The sequence below is a fragment of the Athene noctua genome, chromosome 2 (genome assembly GCF_965140245.1).
Source record: "Athene noctua chromosome 2, bAthNoc1.hap1.1, whole genome shotgun sequence".
Classification (NCBI taxonomy): domain Eukaryota; kingdom Metazoa; phylum Chordata; class Aves; order Strigiformes; family Strigidae; genus Athene; species Athene noctua.
This window is the reverse complement of record NC_134038.1, coordinates 54,323,732-54,342,347: the sequence shown is the minus strand read 5'-3', so window position 1 is coordinate 54,342,347 and position 18,616 is coordinate 54,323,732. Positions and strand designations below refer to the sequence as shown.

The 18,616-nt window shown below is 45.7% G+C and overlaps 1 protein-coding gene across 4 annotated transcripts; it reads right to left on the bottom strand.

Moving 5' to 3' along the window:
* Positions 1-5,491: 5,491 nt before the first annotated feature.
* On the bottom strand, positions 5,492-16,045 carry TGIF1 (TGFB induced factor homeobox 1). 4 transcript variants are annotated; one of them, XM_074897764.1, is made up of 3 exons: positions 16,027-16,045; positions 7,887-8,113; positions 5,492-6,533 (listed from the first exon to the last, which is right to left on the bottom strand). In XM_074897764.1, exons 2-3 carry the CDS (start codon positions 8,067-8,069, stop codon positions 5,967-5,969), a joined length of 750 nt encoding a protein of 249 aa, XP_074753865.1. In that variant the 5' UTR covers positions 8,070-8,113; positions 16,027-16,045; the 3' UTR covers positions 5,492-5,966. The 4 variants fall into 4 exon arrangements, with proteins under 4 accessions (XP_074753865.1, XP_074753862.1, XP_074753863.1 ...); XM_074897761.1 differs by lacking the exon at positions 16,027-16,045 and adding an exon at positions 14,269-14,543; XM_074897762.1 differs by lacking the exon at positions 16,027-16,045 and adding an exon at positions 13,047-13,199.
* Between the last annotated feature and the right edge of the window lie 2,571 nt (positions 16,046-18,616).

Genomic DNA, 18,616 nt, shown 5'->3' with positions numbered 1-18,616 from the left:
AGGATATTCATATATATATATATATATATATATAGTGTCCTGGTAAAATCTATAAGTTGGTGACAAATGATGATCAAGATTGTCTTCTCCATCAACAGCTTCTAAAGGAGAGGTCAAAAGGCCAAAAGCTCCCAGCCAAGCACTAAAATCTATTCACCAATCAACAGAAAACAATTACGCTCCTGCAAAAGAGCTAGGACACTAGAGGCAAAGTTGAGATAGGAAAGAATACTTGTTTTATGCTGAAACTAGATAGGACACATCAGTTAAAGAAACCAAATGGTTTATCCCTAATGTAAGCCACTCTGGCCCTAAGTGTTTGTCTGTAGGAGAGGAAGCAGCAGCAAGCTTGAAGTGTATGACACATCATTTCCCAAAGATCTGTTAGACTGTACAGACTTCTGAGCAGGACCAAACATCTTCTATGTATTTATATATACTGCTAAAACTATAGGCCTCACAGTTGGGAATTATTTCCTTAATACTGATAAAAAATTAATATTCTCAAAAAGAAGCTGAGCCCTGCCAACCTGTGAAATGCCACTGACGGCGGAGCTCCAGGAACACTTGCCAGGGAAGTATTTCCCCAGCAGTGTGGCAATGGTGCAGAGAGGAAAAGACTCAGAGAAGCCACTGCAAAACTCACTGGGATTGACCTGCTTTCACTGCAGTCAGGTCAATCCTTTTCATCAGCAGCTGAATGATATGATGAAAGACTCATGATAAAAAACACGTGCAAGGCCTCTGTATACCCAGACAAGGGTTCTTCGCTGTTAAGAGGGAGATGTTCTTGCACACATACAGAGAGGGCTCATTGCCCAGGCAGGCACTGGCTCGGCTACAATTAAGAGAAAGCAGCCACAGCCCTGGTCTGTGGTTCCAGAGAAGCTGTCTGAGAATAAACAGGGTTAGAGATAGTTGTGAGCTGCACTCATTTAGCCCATCCTCATAAGCTGCCACCTGTCCCCCCCCAGTCACTATAAGTCACGAATTCAAAGCACTGCTACCTGTGTGCATCTTTACAGGTTTATTACACATGGGTGTAAGCAGCTGAAAGATCAACACTTTGTCAATGGAAGCACATGAAATTTGGCAGAAACACTGCTATCCAGTGGAACAGGGATTAGCTGGGAGGCAGATGTGACTTACTCATGTCCGCATCAGCTTCAGGAACTGTGATTCATGTTACGCAGCGGGGCAGCGTTGCAGTGCTACAAAGGGCGGTGAAGTTTATCTGTTGTTGGAAGCTACCCTAGTCTGCAAGCATGTGTAGCAAGACTTGTGATACTTGCCAGTTTTAGTCCCACACCTGATGCCTCAGAAGTGAAGGTGTTAAAAAAGCTTCAGAAAGAAAAGGGGAGTTTTAAGGCAAGTAAAGCCGGTTTCAAAGGGAACGGTTTCAAAGGGAACGGTGAGCAAAATGTCTAAATGCCATGGCTTTGAGCTATCAGCAGGAATGCATGCAAAATTTAGGTGGAGACAGTAGTTTGAATTTTGACTTTGTAATGTAGCTAGCATCACTTCATGTGACTTTCTCTGTCACTGTCGTGATAGGGACCAGAATAGGGACTGAACCATACAGCACATGTGGATGCAATTACTATGTCTGGAACAGCAACAGCTTTAAGTGACGTTTTGCTAGAGAGAGTGGCTAATCTAATCTCCTTCAGTCTGAACACTAGAACTCATTGAAGAGCCTGCTGAACCAGCAAAACAGAATACAGACGTAACAACTCTGGCAATTGGTGAACAAGAGACTTAAAACAAGTAATGTCCTGAAAAGTGAACATAAAGTGTATTTGTGCCAGTAATCCCTATTTGGCAAAAGCTAGGAGGGAAGTTGACAACTGCAAGATGCCAAGAAAAGGAAGGAAAAAAGAAAATCCACACAAGCTTTAAGAGAACTACGAAGTACTCCAGGAATAGGTTTTAAGTGTTAACAAGAAAACTGTAAGTGCTGCGAGAAAAACAAGGAATGAAAACAGCCTTTGACAGGCAGCACGCAGTTAACTGCCAATGGCCCAAATACCATAGGTATAAAAGTGACACTTAACTGGGTCGTGGTGCACCTGGGCTTCCAGCTGCACTGCACCTTCAGCTGCCTTGGCTTCCCGCTGTAGCCTCTCCTCCTCTCCAAGGGGAAAACCGTGATCATTCCCCACCACTCACCACACATTCTCCTCCCACTTTCTGCTTACTTTCTCCTGCCGCCCCTTTTCCAATGAGGTTATTGCGGGCACCCTCTCTGCCTGAGCAGCAGCATCCCTTTGACCACGGAACTGCCATCACCCGGGAGCTTGCAGACCGGCTGCGCTGCCCTCCCGAAGCGAGTTATCCCAGCTTCGTGCTCTCCCTGCTCCCCTTCCCTCCCCCACAGCACATGAGACCAGCTGTTACAGCTTCAACGGTTTTACAGACGTGCACACTGACCTCATGGCAGAAGCTGGGAGACGTGTGGGATACCACAAGCCCCCCCACCAAACAGACAGCAAGACACCACTGCCACCCCCATGCACACAGGCGGCGACGCCAGTCTCAATTCCCTCCCTATTGTAATTATTTTTGCTCTGCACAGAGATTTATCACATGCAGCTGCCACAACTTGTTTACAAGACACAAAAGCCATGAAAACAAGGTTGACTAAGTCTTGCGTGTGAGCTGTTTTCCCTGGCATAGATTTGTCATACCTCAGCTCACTTACACCCTGGCTGGCCGTGCAGTCTCGAGCAATGCACGGCAATGCCTTCCGTTCATCTTCAGTCAGCCTAAGTGTGTGTTTTCAGTTGGAGATCAGGTTTTGATACAGCTGCCTTGCAATTAGGTTTATCACTGCTGCAAGAACAGCAATGAGCCTGTGTTGTCTCATTTGTTTCTTTCTACTGTTTTTTTTGTGTTTGGTTTTTTTTTTTTAATGTAATCCATGGTTTCCAGAAATAAACTTTTCCTTTGCTCTACCAGGGATGAGTGTGCAGCACATGAGGCCTTTGGTTTGTTACAAGGACTCTTGCTCAGTTCTGGATCCTAGCTCTACCTGATGCTGTACATGACCTACCTTTGATAATTTTATCTGGAGTTACTTTCAAGTTTCTGCTCTGAAAGACTATGTTCAGGCAAACTTCAATAGCCCGCACCAAAACTATCAGTGCTAGATTACAGGAAAGCAGAAACTCCCTTTCGATATTATTTCAGTGGGTACTCAATATGAGTCATTTTCTTCCTCCAAGTTAAATAACACCTCAGGGTAAGGAAAAGCTTTTACACAGTGTGCCAGGTGCTACTCAGCCAAAGGAGTTTGGTTTATGACTACAGCTGAACTTCTAGGTGTAACCTTAACACAAGTAATAATATATTAAAAAAAAAAAAATGGCCTCAAGCAAAACTGGTCACAAGTGAAGTCCCCAGGGTAAGTCAGTCAGCAAAATGGAAATGCAGTGCTCATCACACGGGCAGGACTTTGGTGCTCAGTTACACTAATGCCATTTTGTGTGGCATAATGGTAAATGAAAACAGCACAGAGACCACAGGCTTTTACTTTCAATGAAAACTGTTAACCTGAATGGTAACAGCTTTCTTCCTCATCCTATTTTCATTTTCAGTCCTGCAGCTGTTCTAGTGGAATTACAGAACTGGTCAGCTCAGCCAGCAAAGCTCAACTTTTTTTTCCTAAACTTGCTGACTTTTTTTTATTTTAAAGGGCTGAGTAATGAAGAGTAAAGACCTCTGAGAATGCTCTTTAATGTTCCGAGTCCCCCACTTTTTCTCTACCGCATGGCACACCAGCAACCTGCTTTGAAAAGAAAATAAGGCAAAAGTCAAACAACTCTGAATGCAAATGTATTTTCATGAGGTTGTCTTTCAGTGCTTGAGGCGTGGGCATAAGGAGTGTTGCAACAAAGTTCCTTCCTGCATGTGGACAAGGAAGCATCTTCCAAATCTTTACCAAAGATGACACTCCTCTTTGGGTGTCTAGCACCCTTTGAGAACAATCATCTATGCCACAAAAAGATCTCTATTGACCAACTTTTCCCTTAACATTGACCTCACAGTTACAGAAAAGTGTACTTCCTTTTTTTTTTACATAATTAGCCATTAAAAATCCCAAACAACTGAGAAAAACATACACAGATATCCCAGGAAAAATAGCCTAGAAGTATGATGTACAGTGTTTCCAAAGAGACAAGGCACAAGGCTCTTTCTGGACTCACATGCTATTCCTTGAAGACAAAACATACAGCCATCTCTGTATGTTCAAAATAATTTTTTTCTAGCTTTATTTCAATAGAAATTATTTAAAAATTTTTCTATATGCACGCAGTATTATTAGGATGACTCTGTATTACTGAAGCTGATGGAGATATGACTAAGCCACAATGTTTATTATTTGCCTTTTTAATATTGACTTTAAACTTGAAGGTTAAAGTCAGTTCAGTAGAATTCCAAAAAGTACTCCAGAGAACAAATAAAATAAAGAGTATTTCTGACGCTAAAAAAAGATAAAAGGCCACAGCAAAACAAAATGCATACACATTGCAGCCTGAATATTGCAGTCTTCCACTCATAATGATATCCTTAAATTCATCATCTCTCCTGCTCCACAAAGCCCTGCCCCAGCCTCCCAAACAGACAACTGGTTTGCTTTTAAGGATTAGCCAGAACCATTTTTTTCCCCCTAGAGGTCTCTTATTTCACTGCTGTTGGAAGGTGGGTGACTGACATTCAAGTAAGCTGAAATGTGAGCTGCAAGTCTTCACATTTTTCAGTAATAAGTCACTTTGATAGTAAAGTCCTTTTCTGAACAGTAGATTCTGTTGGCCAAAATACACCCCAATACAACAAGGATCTCTTCTAAATCTTAGTCAACCACCTGTTTTAAGTTCTCACCGAGACCTGGCGTCCAGAACTGATTTCAACTCAACAGTCTCTTCTATTTCAGCCTACTAGAATTACTGAGTCAAAACCTTGTCATTGTTAGTGGAAGAAAAGTAAGAGTGGGAGCCCTTGTCCTCCCCCCTCAAAATTTGACATCGGTGATGTGTAGGAGCTGTATCACAAAGATTTGCGAAGAATGCTTCACCCCAACCCTCTTCTGGCCTCCTCGTTTCATTTTCAGGAAAACCTCTCCATGGGCTGCCACATCTCCCAGCCCTGAAGTATTTCTAGGAGCCAAAAGCTGGAATTCTTAGATGGGCCTACGATATCCCCCTGAAATTAAATGAGGGTTGCCTACATAGCTCCCTTTGGCCTCTTCAAAAAAATTCAACATAGCAGAACACGGTCAGGTAGGTCTGGCCCACTTTTCAGTGTTCCTTTAAACATCTGGTTAACAACAACTGCTAGCATAGCTCTCTAAACCAAAGTCAGTATGAGCTCAAAAATATTTCCCATTTCCATTAATTTCAAGAGCAAAGCTGTGTTTCCTGCAAAACTCACATTCAACAAAATACTCTGTATGCATCCTTTTTTAAAGAAAATATTTTATTACATTATGGGAAAAAAGCATAATCATCCAAAGTTCATATTGTTAAAAAAATTGAAAATTTATTTTAGACAGCGTGTCGGTATATTCTGTTCCGCATGGGAATGATAAGAAGACTCTATATCATTACTAGATATTGCACAGTCTGAAAGAAACAAAAACAAATCACATGATCTTGGGAACCATCTCACATTATGAAAAACCTACAAAGAAAACATTAAAAAAAAAAAAAAACAAACAAAAAACAACACACAATCCTTTCTTTCTACAGTAGCTTTAAGTTTATAATTCTTGGAATGACCATATTCCACTGAAGACCATCTCAGTGACAGGAAGCTTCATTTCAGCAATCCCTTGTGCAAATAAGATTAATAAAAAAAAATAATAATAATGCAGTGAAGTCTTTTGATAATGTGTGGGTGGCAATAACCACACAGCTGTTAAGATCCCTGCCTGGAAAAACAAAATGGGGAAGGAGAAGGAAGGGGGTTTAGGCCATAAGTTTCGCCTGCAACTCCATCTCTGCCGCCCTTTTGAGTGCAACATCCACCAGTAGCTGAAATCCACTGAAATCCTGGTTAAGGTCTGGTGGGGTTGGAGGAGGAGTGTTAAAGAGCCCGCTTTGTGCATTTGCACCAGGTCCCAGTTTAGATGCGTCCTCATGGTAGGAGAGGGAGTTGTCTGTGAAGCCGTTGGCTGGGGGCTGCTGCAGGTCTGTGGTCTGGCCTACATCAGCTGGCTGGCAAAAGTGGAAAGGGGCGTCTTTCAAAGCAGTCACAGTTGTGTGGCAAATCACCGACGGCCGAGCCAGGACCGATCCCGGAGAAGCTGGCTTGGAAGAGGACAAAGTCTTGCCAAGTGGTGCTGCAGCAGGAAGGTAGGCAGTCTCCTCGAGCAGCGGAATGTAGTTCTTTGTGCTGATAGAAGACTCCACCAGGCTGCCCTCAGGAAGCTTGGTCCCTCGCCGGGAGATAGTGAACTGATTTGGGTCTTTGCCATCCTTCCTCAGCATGTCAGGTAAAAGCCTGCGGCGTGCATTGATAAACCAATTGCAGACCTGGGAATATAATGACATCTTAATTTCTACCTTCATTCATTTCCAACTATGTGCCATTAGAGTCGTCGGGTTAGATTAATGAATCCCTCCAAGCAGTTTCCTTAACTGCAGAACAAAAGAGAGACTTACTGACAAGTTCTGACATGCCTGGCAAAGGCGCTTCCCTTGTCCCAGTCTACCCCTGGCTCCCCACTCCTGTTACAGAAAGCCCTGGGACATCTGAAGACTGCTAGCCCCAACAGAGGGGTTTAGCTTTTAACTCTATGCACACACATTAACCTATTAGCTATTGTTCCCTAGCTTAGGTTAATTAACAACAGGAAAACCTTTTCTCTCTGAAGAGAGCCACACCTCCCACAAATAGTTACTGATTTTCCTTGTTCAACTGACTGTGTCGACAGACATAACATGAATTACCTCATTTAAGTTTGTCTTTGTTTAAATATCAAACCAGTTTCCTGGGCGATACAGGATAGTTTATAGTTTAACGTCTTTTTTCTGTTTACTACATAAAGGAGGTTTGCTTTATGATGTTACATTAAGGAAATTTTCCTTTATAGCCAATTACAAAATTTGTACTAACGAATTCATCTGGAAAAATAAAACCTAGAAGTCAACAGAAGCGCTCTATATTTAGTGTCTCTCAAAACCAAAAACCAGGGTTTACCCAAGTTCTCATGCAGCCACCTTCCCACAAGGTGGAAAGCAGCAACTGTCAACAGCTATTCCACCAAAGATGATCACAGAAGACGAGAATAATGCACCCAACAGACCTTGCAGATGCCAGTGGTATCCCAGAATAAGAATCCAAACTAACCACACAAAAGCGTCATCATACCTATAACTAACACACTTGAGTGGCTCTATCCCATATAGGTTGCTCCATTGATCTTAATAGAAGTCATAATACACATAGTTATACATGTGCATGTTCTACAGGAGCAAAGCCTCAAGTTGCTGTTTTCTTAGAAGAGTTACCTGTTAAGCTGCATGTCTACCACCATAAAACCTTTGTTGACAAATAAATACCTTCTTCTCACAATAAATTATCATATACCAACACTTTATGTCTTTTGGGGCCCAAGTCTGCAGAAGTTAGCATGCATGCTCGAATTCACAACTGTCTGTTCTCCCAAAGAAACAATTTTACTCCCAATGAACAAAAATCATCCTAACACAGAAGTAACTTGTATTTCTCCTTTCATGTGCTGTCAGGAGAGTGAGTAACAATAAAAGAGGAAATCTCACATGCAGTGTAAACATTTGTTATCAGTGACTAGACCACAGGTAAATTAAGAGGAAAACAGCTCCTTTTGAAACAAAAACTACTTTTTTTTTTTTTTTTTTAAATACCTGTAGTGTGGAAAGGTGTGTTTGTCGGGATAACAGCGCTTTTTCTTGCTCTGAAGGATAAGCATTATATCGGTGCTCATATAGCCAGTCCCGAAGAATCTGCACGGATTCCTTGGGCAAGTTGCCACGTCTCCTCCGTTTGCCTGAGCCAGCAGATGAGGAAAGATCCAGTGGGACATCCATAGTGTCATCATCCTCTGTTTCACTGCCTGATATTGCAACTACACCTACAATTATAAGACAACAAGAACAATCAGCCTCCTAAATCCATAAACTACTCAGCTCCAGCATTCTATGGTTCTGACACTTTTTATTACATTAACTGTCTTTACTATGAATCATGGTGTAGCATCCTATACAGGAGATTTGTCCTGTAGCGTTAACTTGTCAAGCTGTAGCTTTTCTGTCAGCTGAACAGAAAGTAGCACCAATGATCTGTTCCTAGGGGAATTCTTCTCTGAAAACCCTCATTTTCTTGTTCCCCTGGCAACCTTTTATCTGCTGCACGTTATCAGATAGCTTCTATCTAATGCCAATATTGTTCAAATTTGCTTGCTATGGTATGCATCCAACACTTTTCTTCAAGGATAACTATCTAGTGGCTGGGCAAAAGGTCAATAAGCAAGAACTTAAAACACCCAACTCAAGCAAAGGGTTATTTAATTACTCCGTAACATGCTGATGCTTCCCTCCTGGGAGAGATAGCTTGTAGATTTTAGAAATTAATACCTGTGGAAATCTGTGTTCTGTGCTACACTTACTACAGAGGCTCCAGATTTACAAGTTAACTGCACACACCTTTTTCCTTCAACACAAAGGAAGGAACAGATTTCAAAATCTGATTATCCCTCTATATATACATCACACTACCAGTAACATGAAGCTATGGTATATAAATAAAATTAAAACAAACAAGTATTGAATAGTTAAGACGACTACAATTCTACTCCTTTGGTGGGACATACAAATCACTGAGGAAACAACTAGTACTGTAAAATACAAAGAAAACTATGCTTTAAATACTCACCAGAAATGTTAGGAATCCTATAAACTATATATAAATCCAAATAAGATACCACCCATTTTCAACTAGTACAAATTAAGACTAATTTCAAGTTAAATTACACTGACATTCAGAAGTGTTTTCTAGAAACTATAGCAGGAAAACAAGCCCTCAATATCTTTCTCTGTTTCGAGCTAGGGGAGGGGAGAAACTTGCTCATCCGTAACATCAGAACTAAAAGCCTTCATAGTAAAAACTTTCCCCACACTTTCAAACTTTAGCCAAAGCTGACATGGTAAATTATTCTTTAGCCCCCTATTTATGAAAAGCTCCAAGATCCTTAAATTTAGTGTAAGTTGTTCAAATTTCAGTGCATATTTTTGATATGCAAGCCGTCCCAGTAGGATGATCAATCTGCAATTTGTCTCGTGTAGTTACTTTAGTAACTTACTTAGTATTGTTTTCATTCTCCCAGTTGCTGATTTATGTAACCAACAAACAGCAAACTGACATGCCAAATTTTTCCTGTGATGATTAGCTACATAAATTACCCAGTCATGGAACAGGAACAATAGGACAATATTTAAATAGCCAACACAAGATAAACTCCAAATTATGTAAACAGGTTCTTAATTCATGTAGAAAGTATGTCAAGTTTGCTTTAAAATGATTCCAAGCAAACTGCTTTGTATTTGTCATAGCTTCACAGAAAGTGCTGTCACGCTGGCAACCTAACCTGAGAACAGGCCTTGCACAATGGGCTCCTGGAGCCATGAGGAGCACTTCTTGGAACAAAGATCCTGCACAGACAACGTGATAGCTCTGCAGAGCAGCTCATCCCTTTTAAATTGAATTTTAAAACTAGCTAAAACTAGCCTACGCTATTCAGACCATGTTTTCAAGTGCACTGTTCTTGTTTGTCAGAAACCAGAAGTGTTGCAGCACTTCAATGGGTTGGGTTTTTTGTTTGTTTTTAAATATAATAGGCAGCAAGACAGGACCTTGGAAAACAGGGAGAGGCAAACCGTATGGGCTGGAAATAAGAGGGAAAAGAGAAGCCAAAGAAGCTACTGCTATGAGAAAGTTAGGTGTCTCATGGTTTGCAAGCCATATTTATGTGGCATAACAGAAAGTCCTCCAGACACAAACCACCTATCTGGAGCAACCTTTCCAAGATCTAACACACAGCTTAAAGACTCCACTGGCACCTCTCTGAGCTTAAGAAAACTGATTTGACAGCAAAACCTCTTCTAGAACTGTAGGTCTTTTTCATCAAAAAAAACCCCAGTGACAAAACACTGTCTGAAAGCCAGCAGCATAAAATCGTTTCTCTATTTTGCAAACAAGATCTTTTGCTAAAGTAAAAGTTGCCGTCTGACTAACCGTAACCTACCTAGCAAGAAATGAGTCAACAGCAAGAGCCTGCCCTTTGACCCGCTCGCTTAGTGTGTCATATTAATTGACACAGTAAGTTAGTGACACAAAGCAGGTCTTGGTTAAGCAGGAAACCCACTGTAGTACAACTGCTCCTCATTTAAATGAACTCATTTAAACAGATGATCAGCCCTCTGAACTTGGGGCAGATCTCTCCTGTGCAGTACAGGGCGAGCAGCAACAGGAAGTTATGGCTAGAAATCTCGCACTACCCCAGCTGATATTTTTTTACTAGAGCAGGAGCCACGTTGTTGCTGTCAAGGCTCTGTTTTCATTAAAGCATTCCTGCTGATTACAACCCAGCTTTGTTTTTCCGTCTTGTTAGTAATCAGGCTATTCGCTGCTGGTTTCCTGTTTTAACAGGGCCAGACTGAAAAGGCTTCTGGCCAGGCTCCACGACTGGACCGTTGGCTTACTTTTATTTACACCCAGAATAAAGGCTTGTGGACACAACGAGTAGCCCCAGCTGACCTATTAATTTATTCTGTCTTAAAAGCAGGCTAGCGCCAGGTTATTTTATGTCTCCTCCTAAATACTTTTAATCTAAATGGAAAAACTGCTTTTACAGGACTAAATTAAAGCAGCACAAGTTCATTTGCAGAGAGGTCCTAGAAACAATACAAAATCCCAATTCTCCACTCTTGCCACCTCCACTTGGATGAGCAGTCTCTTAATGACCTAAGAACTACATGATCAGCATCCCTTCTTTATAAATTACTTTATCCTCCTGGCTTCCCAGCTGAAGTCATATACATGACTGAATGCACTGTTGCACTCTATCACAGTGCAAAGACTTTACAGGTCCTCCCGTAATCAGCTCAAGGAAGATTACACCTAGGATCTCGAGTCTAGGCTCAACACCCTACAGCTAACACCTTGAAGCAACTTGAGTAAAAGTACACTGATGACTAAAGTCGATTTCAAAATAAACTACTGCTACTTGAGAAGGCATGCTGAAATACTTTGAGGGGGAGGACAAAGCATTTAGAGAGGCTGAGACAAACGAAATGTAAGTTAAGCAAATGAAAAATTTAGCCTGTCAGGAAAAAAAAAAACACACAACTATCCCATTGTGTCGAGAAAGAGATTCACAGAGGAAGTGGCAGAAGCCAATTGTTATTCAAAACAGGACAAAGTATACCATAAGAAACAATCTCTGCCCTCCAGAGAGGGGATGGACAAAAAAATCACCTTACAGAAAACCTCCCACCCCACCTCCTTAGGGTTCTCTGAATTTCTTAAATCGGATTTTTTTTTCATGAGCACAGATAAACTGAACCAGTTCCCATCTAAGGCCCCAATCCTGTTGTAACCAAGTTCAGTAGGATTCCTCACATGTACAAACTTGAGCACATGCCCATGTCTTTGTGAGACTGTATTCTAAATCAGTTAATTAACAAGCTGAGTATGTTCAGTGTGATTGCTATCACGTTATTATTTGTAAATGAAACTATCCACAGAAGAGTCCTCAGGGTTTTAATCCACAGTCTGTTAGCCAAAAAACCCCCAAACACCCCAACCAAAACCCAACCCAAAAACCAACGCCCCCCAAACCCACCAAAAAGACCCAACCAATAAAAAAAAAATCCAACACACAAACAAAAAACCTAACTAAAATTTAATGTGAATTTGAAAAGCAACAACAAAAATAAATTAGTTTAATATTATTCATGAGTAACCAAGAACTACGAGGATGCAGAAGGGAATTTCCACAGTAAAAAAACCCTTTTCCCTCTGAATAACTTTCATAATTGAGGAACCAGCTTATTTGTTTTCCTCTGCATTTCACAGCTTGCGCTCTATTGCTTCTAAAGCAGCCAGACTTGGCTGTAGTATACATTTTTTTTTCTTTACACGGGATTTTTCTGGGAGTGCGAGCAAGAAATCGGTAACAAAGTCACTCTTTGAAACTTCTTGAGTGAGCCTCAAATGCCAGGAGGTCACAAATAACTACAAGCCCAGCCTTTAATAAAACAAAGGCACCCTAGCCCTAACATCTTTTTAAAAGTTTCTGTCTTTGTCTCCTCACCTTTTAATTTCTGCCACGCAAACCCCAGGCCCATGGCCCCTCTCAAAAGTTCTCCCTCCCGCCTGTCACCTTTCATTGTTTCCATTGTTTCATCCCAGGACTTGCAATCCTCAAAGCAGATCTTTCCCCCTCTCTCACACACATACAAAGCCCTACACATGCATACCTAGAAACTACGTCAGCGTTTTTCACACGCATTTATTTCGGGGGTGGCAAGAACAACAGTTGAAAGTGCAGAGAGTTTGGTATTTCACCAACCAGCAGCTGCCCTCGGGGAGAGAAGTCTGAACAATGGAAGCAACAGCAGACAGGAAACCAGCTCACCACTGCTGTGCAAATAGGGAGCATAGGAATGTCCTAAAAATAACCGGGCTCAATTAATTCAGTGCAACCATAAAACAGAAGAAGAAAAAAACAACCACCAAACCTGGTTGCAACAAGGTTAAGCATCTCAACCTAGCTAAGAGGACCGAGGCACGTTAAAGCCGGTGCTGTCACCGTCCGCGGGCGCCGGCGGCCGACCGACAGCACATGTTGCAGACGGGCTGCAGCGCTCCCTCTTCCCGCTGTGGCTCAACCACCACCCTCCTGCCCGCTGCTCAAACTTCGTCTTTGTGCCTCCATCCCTCCCTCCCCCCCCCCCCGGCTTTGTGTGCGCTCCTCTTAGATGAGCGGCACGTCCAAAGCTTCTTACCCGGGCTACGAACCGTATTAGCGCATCACGTTTCCAGCAGCCCAATGATTTCACGAACTACATATGCGCTAATTGCTCCGAGGATATTAACAATGAGCGAGGCTGCTCTACTATAGAGCCGCAGGAATGCGTAGTAGGGGAAAAACAGCACAACTCCGGAGTACTGAACATGCGCACTGCTCCCATCTAACCCTCCACTTTCGGTAATTTAATGGTCTTTGAATGCAAAACACTCTTCCATCCACACCACCGACTCGTAAATCGCAACTGAAAAGACACTGCTTTGCTATAAACTTCTTTCCAGACAGCGCAGACGCCTTTAAATCTGAAACCATGTTCCGCGTCTTTGTGGCGAAGCTCTTAATTTAAAGGCACTTAAAGCACCACTAGCGCAGAGCAGCAATCCTCTAACTGTGAAGTTTGTAAATTAACACAAAGAAAACTTATAGAGCCCTACTTTGGGGTGTGTGTGGTGTGTGTGTGTCTTCCTCCTTTTAAGCCTGTGTCGAAACTTTTCTACTTTTTCTTGTGTTAAGGGATAAAGGGAAAAGGGAACAACTTTCAGCAAAACAAGGCAGCCGGATGGGGTCTTGAGTCCCTCCTGCCGAGGAACCCCAGCCCCCCGCTGCCATGCCCGCTCCCGCCGCGAACAAAGAGTCGCCAGACGGCCGCGGGTCGCGGCGTTCGGAGTTGCGGGCGGCCCCGCTTTCCTTGCCCAAGTTGGGAAAACGACCCGCAACCACGCCGTGTGTCGCCCCCCCTCCCCGCCCCTTACCGGGACGGCGGTGATCGGTGCGAAAAGCAACCAAAAAAAAACCACGAACAAAAAACCACCCAAAAACCTCCGACGTTTTAGCAGAGGGCAGGGGGAAGAGGCTCGGCGGAGCGAGCGAAAACAAAACTTCGCGGAGGCACAAAGCGGGCAGCTGGTCGGCTTTTTGACAGGGAGCCAGCGGCGCGAAGAGCCGGCTGCCGCCGAACAACAGCCCCGCGTGTTTTGTCTGGGAGCGGAGCATCCACTGCCATCTTCCACCAGAGCTCGGCCGGGGGGCACTGGGGAGAAAAGGGCCGAGGGGAGAAGGAAAACACACACTGTCTGGGTTAGCAACAGCCCCCTCCCCTGCACTTCCCCCCCCCCCCCCCCCCCCCCCCGAGCCGTTCCCGTAGGGAGAGGAGAGGCGCAAAGCACCCCAGTTTCTCCCCGCGGCCCCATCACAACTACCTTTTTTACTTTTCATCTTGATCGCCAGGACCGAGCCGCCGCCGGACACCCCGCACACCAACCCAAGTTTCTCTTCCTTGGCCGGGCGCTGCTCCCCCTTTAAACTCGACGAGGAGGACAACGACGACGATGAAGAAGAAACACGGCCGCGGAGCCAGGCGCCCAGTCCGGGGCCGCGCTGCTGTCAGCGGGAGCCGCAGGGCTCTGCCTCCCCGGGGGTTTTCTGGTGCGGCCGCCGCCGGGGTGGGCTTCCCTCCCCCCCCTTCCCTTTGTTCCCTTCTGCCGGTGACTGGCCCCGGCTTGTTAAAGTGAGGAAAAGCACGGGAGGGAAAAGGTACACAGCGCCCGCCCTCCCCCACCTCCCCGCAGTGAGTACGGGAGAGTAACCGAGCGCTGCACTGGCACTCGCGGCTGCCGCGCTGCCACCTCCTCCTCCTCCTCCTCTCTCCTCCCCTCCCGGGCTGCTGTGGCTCTGTCAGACGGGAGGGGAGGGACGGGCCGGCGGCGATTGGGGGGGGTGTCCGCCCGTACCCGTTCGCTCATGCACACACAACACCAGCGGCGGCGGGGGGAGCGCTGCGTGCCCCCCGCCTTTCTTCCAGGCAGACGTTTGATCATTAAACTGGAAGGAGAAGGGGACGGGGGAGGGAAGATTTTGACAGCTGCCCTTGACTAGCCTCCTCCTGTTGCTGCCGGATGAACCACCCACTCCTCCGCGTGAATAGAGAGAAGAAAGGAGAGTACGTACGGCAGGAGAAGGAGCCCTCCAAAGACCAGCGGCCCCCTCCCGCCGGGCCGCTTCGCCGACTGCCTGTCCCCCCACCCCCAACCCCCCGCCGGTAGCACTGAACAAACCCCGGCCGGCCGGCTCCGGCCAGCCCCTTCACGGAGGAGGCGAGACCCGTTTCTGGGGTTATTTTTACATCAGTTCATAAAGGTGGTTTTTCTCCCCGTCCGCTTCCCCCCCACCTCCACCCCCCAGCCCGGTGGATTTTGGTGCGACACGCTCAGCTGTGAGAAAGACTCACAGTTTGACCCATCCCTCTCAGACGAGCGCGCGTTGCAGCAACAGTTTTATTTTCCTCCGGGATGGGACACGCGGGACCTACGAGCCGCTCCCTTCGTGGAGGGTCCGTTCCAGCCTCGCACCGAGCGGGGCGGGGGGGGGGGGGAGGCCTCCCCGCCCAACGGGCGGCCTCGGCGGCGGGTCCCTGCGCTCCCCCGCCGGCCCCTGTCAAAGCGAGGTGCCCTTCGGCGTCGGGCGCCTACTTTCAAAGTGCTGAACGCCGAGAGCTCCGGGCTGAAATTTCACGCGCGAAGGTTTCGGCGTGGAAAGTAGAAGCAGCCGCCTTGCCGCCGCGGTGCGGGCGTAAAGCGCGCGTTTTATGCGCGGGGGTGTGTGTGTGTGTGTGTGTGTATTTGTGTTGCTGCCGCACCGCCACGTGCTGGGCTGTTTGCTGGGCGAGGCGGAGCGGGGGCAGGCGCCGGGGGTTGAGAAGCGAACGCTCCAGACGGCTGGTGAAATAACGAATTCCTACGGCAAGGAACGGCTCCTTCCCCCCCCTCCCCCGCTCCCGCTCGGCGGCGCGGGCACACACACAAGCGCGCCTTCGTAGCGGTAGAAGAGGAAGCAACAGCGTTTTACCAGCAAATCCTCCCAAGCACCTTGTAACTATTTTTACGTGGCGTAATGACGGCGACCTTGCTGGAGAGAAAACAGCTGTTACCGCCTGAGCGGGGGGCGGGGGTGTGACTCACGTCAGTTCACAAGGCCCCGCTGCAGGGCCGGCGGCTCGCTCGGGAGGGACCGTTGGGGCTGGTGGCTTAGCGAGGCGGCCCGGCCCGGCCCGGCCCTGCCCTGCCCCGCTGACTCCCGCCGCCGGCCAGCGCCGAGCCGGGCGGGCGGGCCGGAGTGCCGCGCGGCGGCGCGAGCCGGGCCGTTACCCGCCCGCCAACCGCCCCTGAGGGAGGCGGGAGGGGCGCGCGCGCCCGCCCGCCCGTGCCGGCCGCCCGCCCGCCCGCCTTCCCGCCGCCGCTTCCCCCCCGCGGGCTGTGGCCCGGTTCAGCCCCTAGGGCGGCAGCTGGGGCGGCCCGGGTTCCCTCCGCGGCGGGTGTTTTTTTAACGCGACAAGAAGCCGGCTGTCGGTGGCTCGCGGAGTGCGGGAATGCCGCCGTTTCTCCCCCCCCCGTTTTGTTTTTGTTGTTGAAGGTCCTTCCCAGCTGCGAGGGCTGGCTCTCAAACGTGTTTTGAGCGTCCGGGCACGGTCACGCCAAAAAAACAAAGCAAAACAAAAAAATTACGGGAAGTTAACAAAAGACACGTCAAGGATTTGAAGAGATTTCCCTTTCTCCATACCGCCCAAGCCGCCTCACGCTTGCTTATTGTCCTTGGGACTGAAGGCAAGTTTGTGATTTTTTTTTTTTTTTTTTTGGTGGGGTGGTGGTGGCGTCGCTTCTTCTTTGGCATGGTCACCTTTATGATGTGGGAAAAATAAAGTTTTATTTTCACACTGTGCTCAGTCTTGCTATAAGAGCGTTAGAAACAGCCTTTCTAGCTCTGCTGGAAAGTGGATCCCTAGGAATTTTCTCAAAAGATGCTAGGAGAAGATTGATTTCGATTCGTGTGACAGTTTTTTAGCTAGTAGGGAGTGGGCAGGGGAGCTGCGAGTGTTCGTTCCTAGCTCCACGGGTACAAAATACACAAAGAGACCGAGACTTTTTTTTTTTTTTTTTTGAACCAAGCTACTCAATGGGTGTGAGTAAGGAGGAGTGTATCTGTAAATTGGGACCATGGGAAAAGACCAAAAGTGGACTTGTGCAGCACACCTTGCAGTTGTTGCCTGGGGCAATAACTCGGGTCTGTCTACAAATTCTGGCTACCACCTGAAGACTTGATATGTGTTCGAGGTGGTAGGGTGGATAAAGTTTACGAAAAGGTGGGGTGGGTAGCAGAAAAACCCTGCAACCTTCTCTACCAGTAAAGCCTTAACACACCTGAAACAAGGTTGTGTCTAAAGAGAGGGCAGATGATTTTCTCACCTGTCCAGAGCTCAAATCTAAGGATCAGAGCAACTTGATTTTACAATGAACGCAGTAACCTGGTTGGTCTGTAAGTTGATGGCTGTTGGTGTTGGCTGCTGCTTGCAGTGGATGGTATGGAAGACAATACGTAACTTTCCATAGTTTTTCTTTTCCCTTTGCATGTTGGTGAGGCTGTGTTTTTTAGTATTACTTAATCTGCTGGAGCTGCCTCAGCACTAGTATCTCACAAGTAGTTCACACTGCTCACTGAGCAACTTTGGCATCCGTGCAGCAGTGGTATATATGTGCATCAAGATACATCTGTGCCAACAGGTTTGAACAACATGGTTCAGTCAGAGCAAGTTCAGCTTTGTCTGGATCCATCTGCATAGACATGCTGTAAGTATTTGTGAAACTTGATTCCAAGAAGGAAAATAAATAAAACTGGAGGGGCTAGATTTTGAATTGCTCAATTACTATTCATATCATAGGTTTATCGATGTTTTGTGGTCGTGCACGCGTGTTTCTGTCCTATCACACTGCCACGTGGGATATCTTGCATGACTGATGGTATGTTTCTTACTTTACAAGTGCTCTGCTTTGAGATGCTGGCACTGTGCTTGCCTAGCTGTGACTGAAGTTTCCAAGGCCATGCTTTGTGAACACTCAAAGGAAATACTTCAAAAATCAGGACCAAGGTATCTCAGGCTTGTGGATGTTTGTTATCTCAGTCTGTTCCAGTTTCCCATTTATAAATGACAGTGTATTTTTTTCTTTGCTTTATAGGAAGTTATGAAAATAAAACCATTGATCTTTGGAATGCTCAGATGCTGTTGCAGTGTTTGTGAGAAAATATATTCCTTTATATTCAGAATAGAATCAAGTAGTGCACTGTAAGTTAAGCAGGTCATACCTTCAGTAATGAGAATAGGCAATGTAACAAATAACTGTTCTTCCAGTGAATAAATCTGTCCTATGCATGGAAAAACAAGAATCACTACTGTGGGTCACACCCGTTCTTCACCTTTTCTTATCCATGACATTGACTAGTCTTGGATATATCAGCGGAAAAGGAGAGGCTACAGAAAGCAGAGGTGAGGTAATATTTTCCCACAAACGTCCCATCCAGATCTTTAATGGTTTGATATAAGCACTGGAGCAATAGTTTAATATAACCTCAAATTTTGTTACTGAGATAGATGAATGGTCGTTATACTGGGATAAAAGTTTAATATCTCTATAGCATTAAAACTCTGTAATGGCAGTCAGTGGCAGAGTAGCATGTTGAGTTGTGAATTACATAGAAACATATTTATTTTGATTTTTT

What these genes read in the sequence shown, in the direction of transcription:
- TGIF1 (XM_074897761.1), bottom strand. An exon ending in CACACCTTTCCACACTACAG is followed by an intron (nt 6,534 to 7,886) that starts GTATTTAAAAAA and finishes TTATATTCCCAG; the next exon opens with GTCTGCAATTGGTTTATCAA.